General features: G+C 38.2%; 1 protein-coding gene and 1 non-coding gene across 7 annotated transcripts; one reads left to right on the top strand and one right to left on the bottom strand.

Annotated features, from left to right (window-relative positions):
- Positions 1 to 1,292: 1,292 nt before the first annotated feature.
- HORMAD1 (HORMA domain containing 1) lies at positions 1,293 to 24,706 on the top strand. Of its 6 annotated transcripts, none has more exons than XM_008984285.5 (15): positions 1,293 to 1,362; positions 2,576 to 2,641; positions 4,801 to 4,945; positions 7,415 to 7,478; positions 8,127 to 8,163; positions 10,568 to 10,588; positions 10,850 to 10,876; positions 12,829 to 12,896; positions 13,371 to 13,522; positions 15,845 to 16,101; positions 18,404 to 18,470; positions 18,552 to 18,628; positions 19,064 to 19,147; positions 22,675 to 22,746; positions 24,138 to 24,706. In XM_008984285.5, the coding sequence occupies exons 2-15, from the start codon at positions 2,609 to 2,611 to the stop codon at positions 24,213 to 24,215; spliced, it is 1,182 nt and encodes a 393-aa protein (XP_008982533.1). In that variant the 5' UTR covers positions 1,293 to 1,362; positions 2,576 to 2,608; the 3' UTR covers positions 24,216 to 24,706. The 6 variants fall into 6 exon arrangements, with proteins under 6 accessions (XP_008982533.1, XP_035136042.1, XP_035136043.1 ...); XM_035280151.3 differs by having other exon boundaries at positions 1,293 to 1,367; XM_035280152.3 differs by having other exon boundaries at positions 1,293 to 1,532.
- Positions 20,787 to 20,893, bottom strand: LOC118149311 (U6 spliceosomal RNA). Its single transcript, XR_004736700.1, has one exon. It is a non-coding gene; the product is annotated as a U6 spliceosomal RNA (small nuclear RNA).
- Positions 24,707 to 24,776: the final 70 nt, after the last annotated feature.

Genomic DNA, 24,776 nt, shown 5'->3' with positions numbered 1-24,776 from the left:
ACCTCCGCCTAATTTTTTTTATTATTTGTACTGGCGGGGTCTCCCTTTGTTGCCCAGGCTGATCCCCAATTTCTGGCCTCAAGTAATCGTCCTGCCTCAGCCTCCCAAAGTGCTGGGATTACAGGCATGAGCCACCACACTCAGCCAACATAACTTATACACACAGGAAAAGTTAAAAAATTGTGTGATTCCGCATGTTCTCACTCATAGGCTGGTGTTGAACAATGAGAACGCATGGACACAGGGAGGGGAGCACTACATATTGCGGTCTGTTGGGGGGAAATAGGGGAGGGACAGCGGGGGGTGGGGAGTTGGGGAGCAATAGCATGGGGAGAAATGCCAGATATAGGTGATGGGGAGGAAGGCAGCAAATCACACTGTCACGTGTGTACCTATGCAACAATCTTGCATGTTCTTCACGTGAACCCCAAAACCTAAAATGCAATTTAAAAAAATTGTGTGATTTGCTTTATTGCACGGTCTGGAACTGAACTTGCAATATCTCCAAGGCATGTCTGTGTGTTGACACTGTTAAGAAATGTATTTGGACATACAATAATCTGTAAGCTAAGAAGCTTGTACTACTAATCTCCAACTATTAATACCTACCCACTCTGATTTTATTTTATTTCTAAATGAGACAAATTACATTCAAAGCTATCCATTGTCCCCAGTGACATAACACAGTGGAGATGGTTAAAAAGACTGCTAGAGCAACTGGTTTCCTGAAGACACAGGAAGGTGGGAATGCAATTTGTGGTCGTTCCAATAAGAAAATCAAAAGTTTGCCAGGTGTGGTGGCTCACGCCTATAATCCCAGCACTTTGGGAGGCGGAGGTGGGCAGATCACCTGAGGTCAGGAGTTCGAGACCAGCTTGGCCAATATGGCAAAAACTCATCTCTACTAAAAATACAAAAATTAGCCAGGCATGGTTGCGGGCACTTGTAAACCCAGCTACTTGGCAGGCTGAGGCAGGAGAATCGCTTGAACCTAGGAGACGGAGGTTGCAGTGAGCCGAGATCGCGCCATAGCACTCCAGCCTGGGCGACAGAGTAAAACCCCGTCTCAAAAAAAAAAAAAGAAAAAGAAAAATCAAAAGTCAGTAACGGCACATGCAGTTACTTAACCTTCCCCCTTGTGTCTGATTTTTCCCTGCCTGAGACGTGGCGCTGAGCTTTCCTGCGTCTGAGGTTCCCAGTGTGCATTGCGCGGCGCTTGGCGGGAAAGATGACCTTGACCAGACGTCGAAAAGCCACTGTCGCGCCCCAGCGGGTGACCGTTGAAGGAAGGCGCATGCGCGTTGGGCAGAGCGCGTGCAGCCTCGTGCAGCTCGTCTGCTCTCCGGCGTCCGTGCCTCACACGTAATGTAATATTTATTAGTGTGTATATGTGTGTGTTTGTGGGTGTATTTTACTTTTTAATCCCTTTTTCTGTCACCTTCCCCCTCCTTTTAAGTTTCCTAAGGTCTTAAGGTAAAACATTTGCGGGGAAAAATGTAAACGTCCTTGTCACCTGAGGTTCTTGAGATGAGGTGAATACGGGCAGCGAATCCAGGCTTTGTCAGAATAACTTGAAACGTTTGAAATAGGTTCTTCTATGAAGTCTGCCCCTTCCGTAAACTCGTCCAGCCGAATTCAAGCCAGATGGGGGCCAGGCGCGGTGGCTCACGCCTGTAATCCCAGCAAGTTGGGAGGCTGAGGCAGGAGGATTTGAGAGCAGCCAGACCAACATGGCGAACCCCGTCTCTGTTAAAACAGAAAAAAACTAGCCGGACGGGGCAGCGCGCGCCTGCAGTCCCAGCTACTCGGGAGGTTGAGGCAGGAGGTGGGGTTGCAGTGAGCTCCCCAGCCTGGTGACGGAACAAGACTCCGTCCCCTCAAAAAAGAAAAAGAAATAGGCGGGGCGCGGTGGCTCACGCCTGTAATCCCAGCACTTTGGGAGGCCGAGGCGGGTGGATCACGAGGTCAAGAGATCGAGACCATCCTGGTCAACATGGTGAAACCCCGTCTCTACTAAAAATACAAAAAATTAGCTGGGCATGGTGGCGCGTGCCTGTAATCCCAGCTACTCAGGAGGCTGAGGCAGGAGAATTGCCTGAACCCAGGAGGCGGAGGTTGCGGTGAGCCGAGATCGCGCCATTGCACTCCAGCCTGAGTAACAAGAGCGAAACTCCGTCTCAAAAAAAAAAAAAAGAAAGAAAAGAAAAGAAATAAAAGTAAAAGATGTTAGCGCGTTTGCCAGGGGCAGTCTTTCATTACCTAATGCCTACCTGTACAATGCTGTCCGTGTTTGAATATGTGTAGTGAATAAAAATGGGAAGATTGTACCTTAAAAAGTCCTCTTAGAGAGTTTCTTAATAACCCATTTCCTTGAGACCTGTGAGTCAAATGGCTTCAAATCAGGACCCTACTCAAAAGAGTTCTGCAATATCCACCTCTACATTTTTGAAGATTCTGTTTTAATTTAAGAAATTCAAGTTTGTTCACTGAAATTCTTTTGAATTTTATATGTGGGAAAGTGGAATGTTAGAGAAAAAAATGAGCTCTAAGTGAAAGCTTGTATTTGTGTCACAAGGTTGAATTAAAGAAAATACTCTATCAGAAGAAGATGGCCACCGCCCAGTTGCAGAGGACTTCCATGGTATTATTTCTTGTATTTTGGTAGATCTTAATTTAGCTGATTTTATTGTTTCTTGAAGTCTCAGCTACTCTGTTGTTCTATTTGGAAGTTAGGTCTCAACTATTTGAGGATTTTATGATACCAAGGTTAGGGTTAGGGTTAGAAATGAAGATATTTGCTGAAGTATTTTGAATCAATTGAGAATTATATTAGATGTTTGCTGCATTGTATTAAATTGCTCATTCACATTTAACTTACATTAAGTATTAGTGAACACTGCTTTGTTGCTTTGATGAATTATTGTCCATAGCAGTCCACCTCCAGAACATAAATGTTCAATATGTAAGCAGAATAAAAATAAAGAAATAAGAAAATGAGGCCAGGCACAGTGGCTCATGCCTGCAATCCTAGCTATGAGGGTGGCTAAGGCAGGAGAATCACTTGAACCCAGTAAGGGAGCTTGCAGTGAGCCAAGATTGCACCACTGCACTCCAGCCTGGGAAACAGAATGAGACTCCATCTCAAAAAGAAAAGAAAATGAATATTTGTAACCCAGAGACAAATATGAATTTGTCATCTTTGTATGGGATTTTGCATTACACTTAACCTCTTAAGCCTAGTTGGTGACCAAAGAGAAAAATCAATGTTATCTATCCATGTATTATGTATTTACAGACAGTTAATCTGCAAGGGGATGCTTAAGATTTGTAGGTACTTTTTGGGCTGAGGCCCAGGTGAGAGAATCACTTGAGCCCAAGGGTTTGAGATCAGCCTGGGTAACATAGTGAGACCTCATCTCTCAAAAAAAAAAAAAAAAAAATTAGCCAGGCATGGTGGTGCATGGTAGTCTCAGCAGGAGGATCATTTGGATCCTCCTCATTTTAGAGGTTGTGGGAGGATATATGAAATGTCATATATGAAATGTATAGAATGGGCAAACCTATAGGGACAAAAAGACTAGTGGCTGGGACATGGGATGGGATAAGGGACAGGGAGTGATTGCTAATTGGTATGGGTTTCCTTTCTGGGGAGAAGAAAATGTTATAAAATTGATGGTGGTGATTGTTGCACACACACACCTCTGTGAATAAACTAAAAACACTTTATATGCGTGTCCCAAAAAGGTGTTTTAAAAATACCAGCCATGAGGCCGGGCACGGTGGCTCACGCCTATAATCCCACCACTTTGGGAGGCCGAGGCAGGTGGATCATGAGGTCAAGAGATCGAGATCATCCTGGTCAACAAGATGAAACCCCGTCTCTACTAAAAATACAAAAATGAGCTGGGCATGGTGGTGCACGCCTGTAGTCCCAGCTACTCGGGAGGCTGAGGCAGGAGAATTGCTTGAACCCAGGAGGCGGAGGTTGCGGTGAGCTGAGATGTGCCATTGCACTCCAGTCTGGGTAACAACAGCGAAACTCCATCTCAAAAAAAAAAAAAAATCCCAGCCATGATTAACATTTGTTTTATTCATCCTCAAAAGACTAGTCTTTGATATATTCAAATATAATCTGAATAATTATATAATTATTCTATACTTTTTTTTTTTTGGAGACTGAGTCTCATTCTGTCACCCAGGCTGGAGTGCAGTGGCACGATCAGCTCACTGTAACCTCTGCCTCCCAAGTTCAAGCAGTTCTCTGCCTCAGCCTCCCAAGTAGCTGGGATTACAGGCACGTGCCACCATGCCCAACAATTTTTGTATTTTTAGCAGAGATGGGGTTTCACCACGTTGGCCAGGCTGGTCTTGAACTCCTGACCTCATGATCCACTCACCTCGGCCTCCCAAAGTGCTGAGATTACAGGTGTGAGCCACTGCACCCGTCCTATACTTTTTTAATGAAATGCTTTGTGCCTATCAACTGGCATCCAATCGAGGTTGTAGGGAGCTGTGGTCATGCCACTGCACTCCAGGCTAAGCGATAGAGTGAGACCCTGTCTCAATTTTTAAAAAAATTTTTAAAGACTTGTAGGTACTTTTTGCATGTGTCTGTTAGGGTGTTTTAGGGAAACACCCTCACATTTTACACACCACTCTGACTCTTGAGGGGTTACTACCCAATATAGGGAGGAATTCTTGGGGAGAGTACTGTGCTTATGCAAAATAGGATCTATGTTAAGTCCAGGGAAACTTTATTTTTAGTAAATTTATAGTGTTTTATTTTCCCTTGAATTCTAGAGTGCACTGGTATTTCCCAATAAGATATCAACTGAACACCAGTCTTTGGTGTTAGTGAAGAGGCTCCTAGCAGTTTCAGTATCCTGTATCACGTATTTGAGAGGAATATTTCCAGAATGCGCTTATGGAACAAGATATCTAGATGGTAATATAATATTTATTTTAAATCTTTCTTTTAAAATTATGTTTTCTGGCTTGCTCTAAAACTATAATTTTGACTTAGAAATTTTATTTTTAATAGAAGCTTTATTAATACAATTTACATACCTGACAGTTCACTTGTTTAAAGTGTACATTTCAATTATTTTTACTATATTCACAGAGTTGTACAACTATTACCACAGTCAATTTTACAATGAAACTCCATACCCATTAAGCCACTATGCACTTCCCCTCGGCCTTCCCAGTTCTAGGCAATCACCAATCTGCTTTCCGTCTATACGGATTTACTTATTCTGGACATTGCATATAAATAATATAAAATGTGGTCCTGGCCAGGTGCAGTGGCTCATGTCTGTAATCCCAGCACTTTGGGAGGCTAAGGCAGGCAGATCACTTGAGGTCAGGAATTGGAGACCATCCTGGCCCATGTGGTGAAACCCTGTCTCTACTAAAAATACAAAAATTAGCTGGGCATGGTGGCACATGCCTGCAGTCCCAGCTACTCGGGAGGCTGAGGCAGGAGAGTCGCTTGAACCTAGGAGGCAGACGTTGCAGTGAGCTGAGATTGTGCCACTGCACTCCAGCCTGGTGACACAGCAAGACTCTGTCTCAAAAAAAAAAAAAAAGAAAATGTGGTCCTTTGTGACTGGCTTTCACTTAGCATAATGTTTTCAAGGATCCTCCATATTGTAGCATGGATAAGCACTTCATCCCTTTTTGTTGCTGAATAATGTTCTGTTGTATGGCTGTAGCACATTTTATTTATCCCTCCATCAGTTGATGAACATTTGGGTTCTTTTTTTGGCTACTATGAATAATGCCACATTGATAAACAAGTTTTTGTTTGGATACCTAAATGGTTTTTAAATATATATATTCAATTTTTTTTTTTTTTTTTTGAGACAGAGTCTCACTCTGTCACCAGGCACCAGACTGGAGTGCAGTGGCGCAATCTCAGCTCACTGCAACCTCTGCCTCCTGGGTTCAAGCAATTCTCCTGCCTCAGCCTCCTGAGTAGCTGGGATTACAGGCACGTGCCACCATGCGCAGCTAATTTTTGTATTTTTAGTAGAGACAGGGTTTCACCATGTTAGCCAGAATGGTCCCGATCTCCTGACCTTGTGATCCGCCCGCCTCAGCCTCCAAAAGTGCTGGGATTACAGGCATGAGCCACCGCGCCCGGCCATATTCAATACTTTTAAAAGCACTTAATCACAAAATTTTTCCTCAGTTTCTCAAGTATGATTTTACCTGAAATTATGCTTATAATGATGAAAGAGATAGATAGAAAACATTGTTATTTATAACTTTGTACAGTAGTAGTGTATTAAAAAAATGGATTGTACTATTTTTAGAAAGTAAAAATAATACAGCCAGGACCAGGAGTGGAAGCTCATGTCTGTAATCCTAGCACTCTGGGAAGCTGAGGTGGGAGGATCACTTGAGGCCAGGAGTTTAAGACCAGCCTGGTCAACAAGGGAGACTCCATTTCCATTTTTTAAATTAAAATAATAAAAATAATACAGCCAGTTTGTACTACAATAATAACTTATTTCTCATTGTACATGCAAAATATTGTATACCAGTTATGTGCTGGGCAATATGGTAGGCACTATGTTATGTATGATATCTTGTTAATTCATGTAACAGTCCTATAAATCTCTCTTTTTCAAATAAGAAACCTGAGGATATGAGACGCTGTCAGTCTTTTCCACTTTGTTGCATGTTGCTTCTTTGCAGGCCTCTTTGTTTTTGATAGCTAGTTAACTTCTTGGCCTTTACAAGTATTTTACTGGGATAAGATTCGAAGTATGTTATTGGGATAAGATTCTGAGATTTCTGTATAACAATGGCATAAAAGCAACATATCTAATTTTATGGATTTTACAATTTTTTCCATGAAATACTTTTGTACCCATCAACTTGCATCCTTATTATGATGGAATTTTATAATAAATATTAAAAGACTGCATTCATATAACCTTTATTCCTTTAATTACATTAATAATATTAATCATCTGGGTATTAGTTTTTGCTATTAATAATTTACCTGTGCTGGGCATGGTGGCTCATGCCTGTAATCCCAGCACTTTGGAAGGTCGAGGCAGGCAGATCACCTGAGGTCAGGAGTTCGAGACCAGTCTGGCCAACATGGGGAAACCCTGTCTACCAAAAAATACAAAAATTAGCCACATGCACTACAGGTGCATGATGGCATGCACCTGTAGTCCCAGCTACTCAGGAGGCTGAGGTGGGAGAATGGCTTGAACCCAGGAAGCAGAGGTTCCAGTGAGTCAAGATCATGCCACTGCACTCCATCCTGGGTGACAGAGTGAGACCCTGTTTCAAAATGATAATAACTATAATAATAATTTACCTGTAATACACATTTAAAATTTCTAGTTGTTTGCTGTTCTTAAGTAACTCTATATTTTATTATTTTTGTGTTTAGATCTTTGTGTCAAAATACTGAGAGAAGATAAAAATTGCCCAGGATCTACACAGTTAGTGAAATGGCAAGTAAAACAATACCTAAAGAGGGAAAATTATTTTTTCTCATATTACTTTTTTTATACCTTGGATACTTTTTGGTGTTTAACCAAATTTTAGTGAATCATCCTTTAATGCTAGATAGCATTTTTGTAGGTCATTAAATTTGCCGCTGAAGGTTTCCTATCCTGGAAGTCTGGGTATTTGGTAAAATAAATTTTAAAAATAAATGTTGGCCAGGCACAGTAGCTCATGCCTATAATCCCTTTGGGAGGCCGAGGCATGTCAGGAATTCAAGACCAGCCTGACTAACATGGTGAAACCCTGTCTCTGTCACTCCAGCCTGGATGACGACTTCATGTAAAAAATAAAATTAAAATTAAAAATTAATATTTCTTTATTTTATGCTCCATGCAAGCAGGTTTCATTTATTTTACTATTGTTCTCCACAAATAGCTATCAGATATTTTGTATTTTCTCTTCCATCCCTATCATCATTTTACATTTCTGCCACATTGTTTTTTATGTTTTGTCTTGTTTTAAGCTAGTTAATAAGAAGGGAGCTTGAATAAGATATTTTTATGTTATTTAGTAATGAGATAATGTGGAAATGTATGAAAGTAACTATTTTCTGGAAATGCATTCAGTCTAAAATGAATCCTTGATTTTTTTAGGATGCTAGGATGTTATGATGCTTTACAGAAAAAATATGTAAGTCTTGCAATCTCTTTGTCCTTTTTTTCCATGGTTTATGATCTACAAATCTAACTGGAATTATGTAGTAAAACATTTATTTAAACTAACTTGAGTGTAGGTGGTCTGAGTTAGTGAAAAGCCTAAACATTTGAGTATTTTGAAGACTAATAGTTAACTCATTTAAAGCTAATGGAATTAATGCTAAACAAATTTTTCCAAGCTAGTTTTGTTTTTTTAACACTTATTTATATTAATAACACATGTTAACTTATAAAAAATTAATGAATTAAAGAGTTTTCATGTAGTTTATTCATTAGTTTCACATGCCTTCTACAAGTTTGTTTATACTAATAATTTAATAATGAATTAAAAATGAATTTCCACATAATCTAAGTTAAACTGTCACAAGTTCTGAGTTAGCAAAATTAAGAAGGTTTTAAGATAGATTATAAGCGTTTTTGCATACTTAGCATAATTTAGTATCAACATGTATAATGAAGTCCAGCACTAGGCTAATTGTGAAGAAGATGAATTTTTATTCACGGTCCTTAACCTTCACCTTTAAGGCATGGTAAATATCTAGTGCCTGTTACGTGCTAGGCATCCATTCTAGGTAGGAACCGGGTAAGCTAACGGTGATCAACAAAACAAAGAGGGTCCCTTCTATAGTAGGAAAACAAGTAGTTAATAAAACAAGTAAGTCATATACTTTCCAATCATGTTAAATGCCGTTAAAATGTTTAGCAGAAGTATGTGATAAATGGAGAGGTAGGGTAACTTTAGATGGGAAGGTCAAAGGAGCTTCCCTGAGGAAGTGACATTTAAGAGACCCGAATGAGAAGAAACCAGCCAGGCATTGACTTTGGGAAAGAATGTTCCTGGCAGAGCAGCAAATGCAAAGAATTGGAAGGAAGTTTAGAGAGTTCCAGGAACAAAACGAAGGCCAATATGACTGGAGTGCAGTTGTGCAGTGGGAGAAAATAACATGAGCTGAGCCTAGGCAGATAAGTAGGGCCAGAGCATTCACTGGATTTTATTTTAGGTGCAAAGAAAAGCCATTCAAACCTTATAAGCAGAAATGTAATATTCGATTTACATTTAAAAATTGTTTTAGGCCAGGCACAGTGGCTCACACTTGTAATCCCAGCACCTTGGGAGGCCGAGGTGAGTGGATCACCTGAGGTCAGGAGTTTGAGACCAGGCTGGCCAACATGGTGAAACCTCATCTCTACTAAACGTACAAAAATGAGCCAGGCGTGGTTGCACCTATAATCCCAGCTACTCAGAAGGCTAAGGCAGGTGAATCGCTTGAACCCAGGAGGCAGAGGTTGCAAAAAGCCAAGATTGTGCCACTGCGCTACAGCCTGAGTGACAGAGAGATATTGTCTTTAAAAAAAATTGTTTTAAATTTCTCTGCCCATGATTTAAAGAATATGCTGTAGAGGGAGAATAAGATTGGGAATAAGGAGAACATATCATAGGCCATGACTTTTTTTTTTTTTTTTTTTTTGAGACGGAGTCTCATACTCTTGCCCAGGCTGGAGTGCAATGCTACAATCTCTGCTCGCTGCAACCTCCGACTCCTGGGTTCATGCGATTCTCCCGCCTCAGCCTCCTGAGTAGCTGGGATTACAGGCGCACACCACCACACCCAGCTAATTTTTTGTATTTTTAGTTGAGACAGGGTTTCACCGTGTTGGCCAGACTTGTCTCAAACTCCTGACCTCGTGATCCGCCAGCCTCAGCCTCCCAAAGTGCTGGGATTACAGGCAGAAGCCAGGGCGCCCGGCTGATCCTAGGCCATTACTATAGTACTGGTGAGAAATAATGGTTGCTCAGACCAGGATAGCAGAGAGAGGAGATTCAGGATAGACTTGGCAGTAGAACGAATTGGATTTGTTGATGTACTGGCTGTGTAATATAAGGAAAAGATCAAAATCAAAGATGACTCAGATTTTTGGCAAATGGCTTGATTAAATTATTTTCTATGATTTTCTTTTCCTATGGTCTCCAAAACTTCCTCCCTTTGTTAAATTCGTAGGGCCCTGAACTCTCTGCTTTTTCTTTTTTTTAATCCATTATCACTGTTTTCAATATAACACATATATTGTGTTATTTCACAATATATATTTTTCTTGTAACTAGAAGTAATGTCCTTTTTGCTTAAGTCAATGAAATAAAGTGCTGACATGAATTTCAACCATCAGTGATTTTAGTAGCAATAGATATTTTGGGGAGTAGGAAAGCATACCTAAGGTACTTACTGCCTTATAGGCATTGATCTTATGAAGTCAAGATCTGCAATGATTATTCGTTATTAGGAATACAAGTCGAAATAGGACAAAGAATTCTTATGATTCATCATGAAAAAATATTTTATAGACTACAAGTAAGATTTTTGTTCTTTGTTGTATTTCAGCTAAGGATGGTTGTTCTAGCTGTAAGTATTTTTTAATTGTGTGTTCTTTTTTTAATAACGGTCAAATTTGGCCTTGCTTAATAAAATGACACTAAAACTATCAATTGATTATATCACATTATTCAAATAACTGATCTATTCAATGGAGCAGAAAAGTAATATTTTGGGGGTCATTTTTATTTGTTTGTTCTGCTGAGTTCATACAATGTTTAGTCTAAACATCCAATCTAGTTCTTGAATACTTAGCCTTAGATAACTCAATTGTAAATTGTTTTTAAATAGGTATACACAAACCCAGAAGATCCTCAGGTAAGTGTACTTGAGTTACTAAAGAAACATAATGCCTCTAATATCTAAAAATAACATAAAACTATTATATAAGAATATCTTATGCTTTCATTGTGCTTTAATAAATGTACTTTCATATATATTTTCACATTTGAGCTTCATAAAACTCTTCTAAAGCAAGGCAGGGCTTGTATTGCTGCCTTTAAACAGATTAACATGACAGAGATTATGTGACTGATCTTAGGCCACAAAGCTTACAAACTGTTAGAAATAACTTAAATCTCCTGACATCTAATTTTTTTTTTTTTAAGAAATGGGGTTTCACCATGTTGGCCAGGCTGGTCTTGAACTCCTGACCTCAAGTGATCCACCCGCCTCGGCCTCCCAAAGTGCTGGGATTACAGGTATGAACCACCATGCCCAGCCATTTTACAGTATTTTTTATACTGTATTTTAGAATTATGAAAGGGCTTGAGTTTTAGGAAAGTAAGAAAGTCATCCTTAAACTTAGAGTATTCTTCCCAATCCAGTGATAGCCACCTATTTATTTTACAATTGAATGAGAAAGCAGGGAGAACATGAAAGGGAAAATAGAAACGGGAAAGATCTATTGAGTGCTTACTCTATATTAGGCTCTGTTCTTTGGGACTTTATGTGCATTATCTCATTTATTTATCCCAACCTTCATCAGGTAATCATTATTAGCATCTCCACTTTACAGATTAGGAAATCTAGGTAGAAGGGGTTTCTTGCCTAAGGTTACAGTGGCAGAACCAGGTTTCGAACCTAGGAAGGCCCATTCACAATTTGGATGTTTACCCATTATGCTATAGCTATAAAATATAATATTTCATTCAGTCAAGGAGAGATTGATTTAAACTGGTGTTTAAAAAAGATGTTTAAAAACATCACTGTGGGCCCGGTGCAGTGGCTCACGCCTGTAATCCCAGCACTTTGGGAGGCTGAGGCAGGTGGATCCTTTGAGGTTGGAAGTTCGACACCAGCCTGACCAATGTGGAGAAACCCCATCTCTAGTTAAAAAAAAAAAAAAATTAGCCAGGCCTGGTGGTGCATGCCTGTATTTCCAGCTGCTCAGGAGGCTGAGGCTGGAGAATCACTTGAACCCAGGAGGTGGAGGCTGTGGTGAGTCGAGATCAAACTATTGTACTCCAGCCTGGGCAACAAGAACAAAACTTCATCTTAAAAAAAAAATCACTGTGTAAGCAATGAAATATAAAGAAAGCAAATTCAAGCTTCAGGAGGGTTGAGAATTTGTCTTGTCTTTGATACTCACACCTGCAATTAATGCTTAGCATGTGTTCATGCTGACAAAGCAGATCATTTGGGTAAAGGCTGTGAATTGATAGATTGTTCAGAAAACTGATCGATTGTTTAGAAAATGTTCATTTATTTTCATATGTTTTTTAATTGTGCCTTTTTTCTATCAGTAAATCAGCAACCTTATTGATAACTAATACCATTTATTGAATGTTTACCATATGTCCGATACTTTATTAAGTACCCTGTATAAATTATCCCATTTGTGAATATTAATTCACAACTACCAATGAGATATGTACTGTCTTCCATCCCTTCTTCAGCTGGGGAAACTAAAACTTAAAATGCTTAAGTGGCTTGCCTGTGGTTACAGTATAGCAAAGATTTAAGCCCTGTGCTAGCCACTCTGCTGAGGTATGCTGCCTCCCTTATCTGCCTGCTAAGGAGTTCCTTCCATGTAGTATAAATAACATACATTACAATGAGTTGGGAAGTAAATGTCTCTCCAAGCCTGAAGCTCCAAATCTCAAACCATGAGAACTGACTATGAGGAATCAAAAGCTTCAATGGACCAATAGGGATTAATATGGCAGAAAAAGTATTGACTAAATGCTGAGTCATACAAAAACAGAATATAGCTATTTAGCAGCCAGTACTGAATATCAGAAGCATAACTGCAATATTTTCTATTTAAGACAATTTCAGAATGTTACCAATTCAAATTCAAATACACCAATAATGGACCACTCATGGACTTCGTAAGGTATTGTTCTATAGTTTTCTTTTTGTATTATAGATTATCACTTATTCATATTATGCTATACAGCTAAACTTCAGTATTCATTCTGAAACTGTGGGGACATCCCCAACTAACCATTAAGATGTGGCTGTGCAAAATGGAGTGGTGGCTTGGAGTAGCTTCAAGCCAGGATTCTGTGGCTTATCATATGCAATTTTAATTGCAGAAAGAGAACTTAGGTGATTAGAAATATAATCTTAAAACATCATTTGCATCCTTTAAATACTTTATATAAAATGCACTTTAAGTAAAATTATTGATTTCTTGCAATCATATTAATCAATATTAAAATTGTATAATAGTGACATTAAAACCCATGTAACTTTCAGGTTAACTTAATGCTATAATAGAAATAATCTCAAATAGTTAAAATATACAGTTGTGATATTAGAAGCCACAGGTTTTATAGAAGAAATTAATTATGTGATTCTTTTCTAGTAAAAACCAAAGCAGCAGATCTAGCATGTCATCTACTGACACCAAGAAAGCAAGCATTCTCCTCATTCGCAAGATTTATGTCCTAATGCAAAATCTGGGGCCTTTACCTAATGATGTTTGTTTGACCATGAAACTTTTTTACTACGATGAAGGTACTATTTGCAATACATCCTGTTTCAGTTGGTACCTATGTTTTATTATTACTGAAACAATTGGTTTCCATTCCAAATATTTTTAGCACCTAAATTTTTTTTTTTTTTTTTTTTTTGAGATGGAGTCTTGCTCTGTTAGCAGGCTGGAATGCGGTGGTGCAATCTCAGCTCACTGCAACCTCCTCCTCCCAAATTCAAGCGATTCTCCTGCCTCGGCTTCCTGAGTAGCTGGGGCTACAGGCGTGCACCACCACATCCAGATAATTTTTGTATTTTTAGTACAGACAGGGTTTCACCATGTTGGCCAGGATGATTTCGATTTCCTGACGTCATGATCCGCCCGCCTCAGCCTCCCAAAGTGCTGAGATTACAGGCGTGAGCCACTGCGCTTGGCCTAAAGTTTTTGAAATTATAAAATTTACATTTAATATCATTATTCAAAAAAGAAAGATTTGCAAAAATCATCTTTTTGTTTGTTTGTATTTTTGAGACAGAATCTTGTTCTGTCACTCAGGCTGGAGTACAGTGGCACAATCTCAGCTCACTGCAACCTCCCCTTCCTGGTTTCAAGTGATTCTCCTGCCTCACCTTCCCCAGTAGCTGGGATTACAGGTGTGCACCACCACAGCTGGCTATTTTGTATTTTTAGTAGAGATGCGGTTTCACTGTGTTGGCCAGGCTGGTCTCAAACTCCTGACCTCAAGAGATCCACCCACCTTGGTCTCCCAAAGTGTTGGGATTACAGGCATGAGCCACCTCAACCGGCCAAAAATAAGCTTTAAAATAGATGCTTCTCTAGTGATAAGAACATATCCATGTGAAGTATAACCTCACTCAGTTAAAGAAACTTAACAATGAGTTATCAGTTTTCACTTGTCAGATTGATAAAACTTGTTAACCCATTATTGACAAAGATGTGGGGAAACAGTAACTTTTTTGTGTGTGTGAGACAGAGTCTTGCTCTGTCTCCCAGTCTGGAGTGCAGTGGCACAATCTCAGCTCACTGCAACCTCTACCTCCTGGGTTCAAGCGATTCTTGTGCCTCAGCCTTCTGGGTAGCTGAGACTACAGGCGCGCACCACCAAGTCCAGCTAATTTTTGTATTTTTAGTAGAGATGGGGTTTCACCGTGTTGGCCAGGCTAGTCTCGAACTCCTTGACCTTAAGTGATCCACCTGCCTCAGCCTCCCAGGCGTGAGCTACCGCACCTGGCCAACCAAGCACTTTTATATTCTTGAGGGACTGTATACAGGTTCAACATTTTTAGAGGGCAATTTGGTAGTATCAAAATTTTAAAGGCACATTATCCTTAATCCAGAAATTCTACAGTGAGAAAAATATATTGAGAACATAATTGTGCAAATATGCAAGGTTATAGAAGGATTTTGATAGCATCGGCTAATATATTAACAAACTGGAAACAACTTGAGTGTTCTTCATTGAGGACCAGATAAATTTTGGTCCATTTGCATAATAGAATACTACACAAGCTGTTAAAAAGAAGGTGCTGATAAATTACGTCATCCAACATATGTTATTAAATTAAAACCAGCTAGATATAGAACAGTATGATCTCATTTGTGTTTTTAAGGAATTTTATATATATATATATATATCCTAAAACCTATGTAAATATGAAATATCTTTTATAATATGGACATCTTCTAGAAGAACATAAAGCAACAAAATAACAACTAACATTTATTATTTACTATGTGCCAATTCTGTTCTCAACATTTTGTACTTCATTTAATTCCCACAATGACCCTATGAAGTAGGTACTATTATTTTCCCCATTTGACAGATGAGAAAATTAAATCAGGGATGATAAATAATTTACTCAAGGTCACAGACAGTCAAGTGAAAAAAACAAACTTATCTTTAGAGAATAAAATGGGGACTTGGACACAGTAAGAGAGTGATTCTTATGTTTTAGCTTACGCCCTTCTCTTTTTTTTTTTGAGACGGAGTTTCATTCTTGTTGCCCAGATTAGAGTGCAATGGCATGATCTCGGCTCACCGCAACTTCTGACTTTCGGGTTCAAACTGGGATTACAGGCATGTGCTACCATGCCCGGCTAATTTTTTATATTAGTATAGACAGGGTTTCTCTATGTTGGTCAGGCTGGTCTCAAACACCCAACCTCAGGTGATCTGCCCGCCTCGGCCTCCCAAAGTGCTGGGATTACAGACGTGAGCCACCACGCCTGGCCTATGCTCTTCTCTACTGTTTGAAATATCTGCAATCACATGTGTTTTTACAATAATACTAATATTTTCTTTAATTTCACGAACAGCGCAGTTTACACTTACTTTTTTGCAGTTACACCCCCAGATTATCAGCCTCCTGGTTTTAAGGATGGTGATTGTGAAGGAGTTATATTTGAAGGGGAGCCTATGTATTTAAATGTGGGAGAAGTCTCAACACCTTTTCACACCTTCAAAGTAAAAGTGACCACCGAGAGAGAAAGAATGGAAAATGTTGATTCAAGTATACTATCACCAAAACAAATAAAAACACCATTTCCAAAAATCCTGAGAGACAAAGATGTAGAAGATGAACAGGAGCATTATAGAAATGTAAGTGTATTTAAAGAGTTACAAAGAACAATAATAACAAATGTTTGACTCAATTCTGAAGATTTTCATAGCTCCCATTAACATTTGCGTAAATTCTATGTTATAATCATAAACTCAAGGTTGGAAGGGACCTTAAGTCTGGGCCTATAGTTTTAAAACTTTTTACTTAGTCCAAACATCATGATACTAGAACTTAAAAGCACAACTATTCTGGTTGAAGCAGGGATGGTCCTGGAGGCCCTGCCACTCTCTACATCACTTACCTTCATAGTGGACTCTGAGCAAACCCCTAGGACTCTAGGGCATAATTTCAAAAACATTGCACTAGTCCAACCCCCAGCTAATGCTGGAATCTTTTCTACGACATCCCTACTAAGTGTTCAGGTAGCCTGTGCTTGAATTTCTCCAGAGCCTGGAAAGTCACTGTTCTGAAGCAGCCTGGAAGTGCCTGAAGTCAGGAAAAGTGTCTTATTCAGTTTTGTCATCATCCTGTGCCTAGCACTTGGATTTGTAATCAGTGCATCCTAAGTACTCATTGAGTGAATGGATGAATAGTAGTATAAAAGGGTTTTTTGGTTGCCTCACTTCCAGCAAATGTGTAAGTCATAGTTGCTTTAATCTTTCCAGCATTAACACGATGTCCTTTAATCTCACTCTCACTTCTCTTGTTTTCTCTGTCTCAATTTATTCTAAATTATGGATACAGTACTTATGTAAAGAGATTTACTATTCTGATTAGGCTCCATGACCACATGGAAAATTCAATAAATTTTCAACCAATTCAGTCAAAGAAGAAAACTTTTTTCTAAGACCTAAATCTCAGTCTTGCTTTATAACAAATGTGGCTGGGGTGTTTGTAGCAATCTTTAAAATATTTAAATCTTTCACATGTACCACAAAGGGAACAATGATTATAATGTAAACATTAAACCTGTTGCTATTTCTATGATAGCATGACTGAGCTTACACTTCAATAACTCTCTGAAGAGAGCTAGGGCATATTTAGAGTGTATGCAAACATTTGTATGGAAATTCCAGAGCTATATAGAAGCGGTAGTTTGTTGTGTGAACATGTCTAATTCAGTGCACTCAAAGAGTGTTAAGACCTTAGAATCATCATACATTTTAGAGAAAGTTGTGTGTGTGTGTGTGTGTGTGTGTGTGTGTGTATTTTCTTGTTGCCCAGGCTGGAGTGCAATGACACCATCTCAGCTCACCACAACCTCCACCTCCTGGGTTCAAGCAATTCTCCTGCCTCAGCCTCCTGAGTAGCTGGGATTACAGGCATGCACCAGCACACCTGACTAATTTTCTATTTTTAGTAGAGACGGGGTTTCTCCATGTTGGTCAGGCTGGTCTTGAACTCCCGACCTCAAGTGATCCACCTGCCTCAGCCTCCCAAAGTCTTGGGATTACAGGCATGACCCACCTTGCCAAGCCAAAAGTTATATGTTTTTATCATTTGTCCTTAAAACAACCCTGCAAAGTAAAGAAAAATGGTATTTCTTTGGATTAATAAGTTGCCTTTCGATAGTAACTCTAGGACCACTTTATTTCTAGCAAGCATAAGGCAGTTGTAGGTTTTTGGGTTTGTTTGCTTTGTTTTTTGAGACAGAGTCTTGCTCTATTACCCAAGCTGGGATGCACTGGCACAATCTCAGCTCACTGCAACCTCCACCTCCTGGGTTCAAGGTATTCTCCTGCCTCAGCCTCCTGGGTAGCTGGGATTACAAGCGTATGCCACCATGCCTGGCTAATTTTTGTATCTTTAGTAGAGGCAGGATTTCACCATGTTAGCCAGGCTGGTCTCCAACTCCTTCAAGTGATCTGCCTGCCTCAGCCTCCCAAAGTGCTGGTATTACAGATGCGAGCCACTGCGCTGGGCCTGGGTTTTTTTGTTTGTTTTTGAGGCAGAGTCTTGTCTCCAGGCTGGAGTGCAGAGGGATGATCAAGGCTACTGTAGCCTCAAACTTCTAGGCTCCAGTGATCCTCTCACCTCAGCCTCCCAAATATCTGGGACCACAGACACATGCTACTACAGCCGGGTAATTTTTAAAAATTTTTTGTGGAGACGAGGTCTCATCATGTTGCCCCGGCTAATCTGGAACTACTAGGCTTGAGCAATCCTCCCTCCATGTCCTCCCAAAGAGCTGGGAATACAAGCATTAGCCACCATGCCCGGCCAGTAGTTTTATATTGTATTTAGCCTTCACATAAAATAAATTAGTTCATGAATGTTTTCTGCTCAGTTATTTTTATTTCTTCTTGAAATGTGTCCATTTTTTTCTTCATAATTATGTAGGATGATTTGGACACTGAAACTAAAATGGAAGAGCAGGAAAAAGTCCCTGGATCGTCTGAACTTGGAGGTAAGAAGTTAATGAAAATATAGATTAACTCACTTCCAAATCTATACCTGCTTAACTTTTTTTTTTTTTTTTTTTTTACAGAACCAAGTTTAGTTTGTGAGGAAGATGAAATTATGAGGTCTAAACAAAGTTCAGATCTTTCCATTTCTCATTCTCAGGTACAAACTCGATAGTTCCACCTCACTTTTGCTTGAGCATAACGTGTTTTATTTTGCTTTTCAAATACAGTAAAATCCTGAAATAATAGATTTAGGTAATATGAACTTGGAAATAATATGATTAATGATTGATTGTCTACCTTCCCCTGCCCAGCCTATTTCTCAAATGAGTAGACTAAACTTCTTGTCTTCTGGAAGGGTAATGCCTGGTGATCATTTGGGACTTTCTCAGTTCAGCGATTGGCCAATTGTGTAAATTGTCAGTTTCACTATCTTTACTTTTGTTCTTTTGGTGACAGTATGAACCAACGCAAAATTATTGGTTTTAACTTAACAAGACCCTAAATTTTATGTGATTAAATTTTTGGACCCCATTTATTGTGTTATAAAAAGGTTTTATTAAGTTATATTCTGTGTAATTATTTTCTTTTTTAGGTTGAGCAGTTAGTCAATAAAACATCTGAACTTGATATGTCTGAAGGCAAAACGAGAAGTGGAAAAGTCTTTCAGAATAAAATGGTAAATATCTCTTTAGGTTTGTTTTCCATTCTATCCTTGTAATTCTCCTCTATATGTGAGTTTATTTGAATATTTCATTTATTAGACCAATATTTACTAAGTACCTATTATGTATCAGGTACTTTATTAGGTGCTTGGGATATAACCTGAATAACATACACTTCTTGGTCTTGGCTAAAGTTCAGTAACTAGAAATAAACAAGCGATGATATAGGGCCACTATAGAAGTCTGAATAGACTACATAGGCAGGCACGAAGAAAGGAATGGTTAATTTTACTGAAGGTATATTAAAGGGAGGGATCCAGAAAAGCCTTTGGGAAGAAGTGATACTATCATCCAGGCTCCCAGAGAAATTTCCTGGAATGCCAGAATGTTCCCATGCTCAATCTCTTTTTTTTCTTTTTAAAATTTCATTTAAGTTCCAAGATACATGTGCAGGATGTGCAGGTTTGTTACATAGATAAATGTGTGCCATAGTGGTTCGCCACACCTATCAACCCACCACCCAGGTAGTAAGCCCCACATGCATTAGCTATTTATCTTAATGCTCTCCCTACCCCCGGCCCCCTGACCTAGTGTGTATTGTTCCCTTCTTTGTGTCCCTGTGTTCTCATTGTTCAGCTCCCACTTATAAGCAAGAACATGTAGTGTTTGGTTTTCTATTCCTGTGTTAGTTTGCTGAGAATAATGGCTTCCAGCTCCATCCATGTCCCTTCAAAGGACATGATCTCGTTCCTTTTTATGGCTCCGTATTTTCTTTATCCAGTCTATCATTGATGAGCATGTGTGTTGATTCTATGTCTTTGCTATTGTGAATAGTGCTGCAATGAACATACGTATGCATGTATCTTTTTTTTTTTTTGAGACGGAGTTTTGCTCTTATTGCCCAGGTTGGAGTGCAAGGGAGCAATCTCAGCTCACTGCAACCTTTGCCTCCCAGATTCAAGTGATTCTCCAGTCTCAGCCTCCTGAGTAGTTGGGATTTCAGGCGGCCACCATTACACCCAGCTAATTTTTGGTATTTTTGGTAGAGACGGGGTTTCATCATGTTGGCCAGGCTGGTCTCGAACTCCTGATTTCAGGTGATCCACCCACCTTGGCCTCCCAAAGTGCTGGGATAACAGGCGTGAGCCACCATGCCCAGTCAGCATGCACGTATCTTTATAATAGAATGATTTATATTCCTTTGGGGATATACCTGATAATGGGATTGCTGGGTCAAATGGTATCTCTGGTTCTAGGTCTTCAAGGAATCACCACACCATTTTTCACAATGGTTAAACTAATTTGCATTCCCACCAACAGTGTAAAAGTGTTCCTATTTCTCCACAGCCTCACCAGTATCTGTTGTTTCTTGACTTTTTAATCACCATTCTGACTGGCATGAGATGGTATCTCATTGTGGTTTTGATTTGCATTTTTCTGATAACCAGTGATGTTGAGTGTTCTTCAGGTTTATTGGCCACATAAATGTCTTCTTTTGAGAAGTGTCTGTTCATGTCCTTTGCCCACTTTTTAATGGAGTTGTTTTTTCTTGTAAATTTTTTATGTTCCTTGTAGATTCTAGATATTAGACTTTTGTCAGATGGATAGATTGCAAAAATGTTCTCCCATTCTGTAGGTTGTCTGTTCACTCTGAAAAATATGGAATGCTTCACGAATTTGCATGTCATCCTTAGACAGGGGCCATGCTGATCTTCTCTATATTGTTCTAATTTTAGTATATTTGCTGCCAAAGTGAGCACCAGGCTCAATCTTATAAATTGAGTATCTTGTTAATAAGATATTACAAATTAATCTTTTGCATATCTATATTGTTTTCATATTTGCTGCCAAAGTAAGCACCATGCTCGATCTTATAAACTGAGTATCTTGCTAATAAGATATTACTAATTAATCTTTTGCATATATCTTGTATAAAATGAATCTCATGTTCTTAAGGGAAAAAAATCACTGCTTTATTTTAGCTTTTGGTATGAATTATACTAAATCAAAATTCATATTTTATTTTAGACTTTAAGTTACTCTCAAAGGTTCATCAGGGGTGAAGAAAAAGCATTCTGTAAAATATATAAAATTATCCAAAGTTTAGGAAAGAAATAGCTCACTCTGTTAGTGGTGTGTTAGAACATTTCTTTCCAACTCCTCACTCAGAGATGTCATGTTGGTAGCTTAAATTGGACATATTGGTAGTATTCACAGCACGGAAATCAGCAAATGCCTCAGGGGTTGTTTCTCTCATAGAGCTGGTTATTAAACATTTATCAGAACACTACTCATTATAGTGCCATTTTTAGGTGTCTTCCCCCACCCCTTTTCTCAATGGGAAGTTAGAACTGGCAGAAGACAGCATTCAAATGAGTATGCTCATGAAAGCAAGAGATAAAGGAATGTCAAGATGTACTACTTATAGAAGCAAAATATTCATCCTAGCCAGTTCCTATTTGGATGAATAACCTTTGCTAGGATATAGGGATAGAGACCAGCATTTTTTAAAAATTATTAAGCAAGATTTCCTTGTAATGTAACATTAAGATGCTTTGAGGACATAAATGTATTTCTGAAATTGCACACACTTTTGGACATGAACACTGAGCCAGTGTACTCCTGATTTTGAGAATTATTACTGAATTGTGGTTACAAAAGGGCAAGCAATCAAAATGTTCATTATTATATATACTAAGGAATTATCATTGGAAAGAACATTTCAAACATTAGAAAAGAAGTATGTCCTTTTAGAGAATAGTTATATGACACCTAATCATTTGTCATTTCCAATATTCATTTTAATAACTGTATATACAGCATTATTCACAGTAGCCAAAAGATGGGAAAAACTTAAATATACATCAACAGATGAATGGATTAATAATGTGGTGTATTCATACAATTGAATATCAGCCATAAAAAAGAATGGAGTGCCAATATGTGCTACAACTTGGATGAGCCTTGGAAATATGCTAATTAAAGGAAGTTACTCACAAAAGTTCACATATTATTCCATTCATTTGAAAGTCAGAACCGGGAAAGTTATTGAGACAGCCTGGAGGCTCATGGGAGGATGTCAGAATAAGAGAGTGATAGCTAAGGGAAATGGGATTTCTTTTTAGGGTGATGAAAGTGATCTAAAATTGATTGTGGTGATGGTTATACAACTCTGAGAATGTACTGAAAATCATTGAATTGTATACTTATAAATGGGTGAATCATATAGTATCTAAATTATATCTCAATAAAGCTGTTTTTAAAAAAAAATATGTCAAACTGGGCACTGTGGCTCACTCCTATAATCCCAGCACTTTGGCAGGCTGAGGCAGGAGGATCACTTGAAACCAGAAGTTTCAGGCTGCAGTGAGCCATGATTGTGCCACTGCATTCCAGCCTGGGTGACAGAGGGAGAGAGACCCTCTCTCTAAAAAGTAAATAAATATATAAATATTGCATATTGTTCCATAAGATTGAAAAAGCAAAGTATTGGCTGTTCTTTGAGAAATAACCAACTAGTAATTATTCTATCTTTGTGGAGGCAAATGGAAATCCACCAGTAAAATCTTCCAGAGAAAATCGGAAGAGAAGTCACCATGAATCTGGGAGAATAGTAAGTCTTATGATAATTTATAGTTTGAATACAATGGCAAGTATCAGAATATCATTTATAGATTAAATTCAAATGATGAATTTTATATCCCTCAATTTACCAGAGAGCTCTGATATTCAAATTTTGTTTAAATATATTTTGTTCTAAAAATCGAGCTGATTTTGAAATAAGATGCAGTATGTTGGTTTACTAGTTTTTTCCATGAAACATCTCTGGTCTCATTCCATGAATGATTTAAAGTAATTGGAGGAACTATAATATAAATTAAAAATCAGTGTCAGGAAAAATATAAGTAGAATGAGAAAGTGACAGAACAAGAATATTATGGCCATTTTGTTTCCATAGAACTGAAATTGGGCCACAAATTTGATCTGAGCTTTCTAGAGACCAAAACTAAAGTAGAAGGAGGATAAGTTACTAAATCCATGTGTTCTTTAAAAATATATGGTCTCCTTCTAGTACCTCTGGAGAAAGAAAATTTTTCCTGACCTAAACTGTATAGTTGTTTCATATTTAGAACCTTATTTTACCAAATCAAATAATGTATTTGTCATTTCTGAGTTAATTATTCATATTTTTCTAACTAGATATTTTAGTATTATTAGTAGGTTAAAATTAAACAACTGAAAACTTAAGACTATTTTTAAAAATCAAATGTTAACATCCCAAGAGTACAAAAGCAAGACATAAATTAAATCTTACATGATTTCAAGGTAGAATGTTTGTCTATTTGTAGTTTATTTTTAAATCTTTTTTTCCCTTCTTATTGCTATGAAATATTTGGCTATTTTGAGGACATAATGTTAAATCTATCCTCTCACTACTACAGTAATCCTATTGAAGATCATACGTTTTGCAAGTATATACTTCAGAAGCCATTGGAAGATATTAATAAATTTTACTCTACTTTTTTTTTTTTTTTGAGACAGAGTTTTGCTCTTGTCACCCAGGCTGGAGTGTAGTGGCGGGATCTTGGCTCATGGCAACCTTGACCTCCTGAGTCGAGGTTGCCATGAGATTCTCCTGCCTCAGCCTCCCAAGTAGCTGGGATTACAGGCGTGCGCCACCACGCCTGACTAATTTTGTTATTTTTTTTAGTAGAGACTAGGTCTCTCCATGTTAGTCAGGCTGGTCTTGAACTCCCAACCTCAGGTGATCCACCTGCCTCGGCCTCCCAAAGTGCTGGGATTACAGGCGTGAGCCACTGTGCCCTGCCAATTTTACTCTACTTTTAAGAAACCCAGATATCCTATCATAGTAGGAAATAGTTATGCTAGGTATGCTAGGCATAATTTTTTTAAAAAAGGAAAGAAATCTCAGATACATGAAAAAATCTAAAAGACATTTAAACAGGACAGTATCTATTATTAATAATTGTTTTCTTTTGACAGGTCCTCCATCACTTTGATTCTAGTCAAGAGTCAGTATCAAAAAGGAGGAAGTTTAGTGAACCAAAGGAACATATATAAAAATTGTTTTTCTTCTGTATGTTTGCAAAGTTCTTCTCAACATTTAAACTGAAGGATACTATATTATATTTCCCTAACTCTGAAAACGTATATGTAGTTTAAAGCAGTTTGTACACTAAAATTAAGTTCTTGACTATCATATTGTGGTCCTTAATCTTAATCTGTTGAGATAAATCCAACAGAACTTTTGAATAAAAGCAAAAGTACGAATGTCATAATTGATTCTGTAATAAGTAAAATTTAAAAATTGATTTTGTTCATTATCTGCTTAATATTTTCTTTAAATATATACTGACTGTTAAGGCCCTCTAATCATTTTTCTAAACAAGTAATGCTTACTTTGGTATTAAGATTTGGTATGGATTCACTTTTTACTTATGTTAAAATTATATTATTTAACTAACTCTTTTGTCATGGTGTTATTAAAACAATGTTCTTCAATATTTTGATATAATGTATTAACATTATAATATATAATGTACAATTTTAAATTGGTGCTTTATCTTTTTTAAATCTTTTTTTTAACAGGACAAAAAGATGACTGATTTTTAAAGTATGGCA

This window comes from Callithrix jacchus, chromosome 18 (assembly GCF_049354715.1).
Source record: "Callithrix jacchus isolate 240 chromosome 18, calJac240_pri, whole genome shotgun sequence".
Lineage (NCBI taxonomy): Eukaryota > Metazoa > Chordata > Mammalia > Primates > Cebidae > Callithrix > Callithrix jacchus.
Note: the sequence above shows the minus strand (reverse complement) of the source record. Positions and strands in the feature narration are given on the sequence as shown.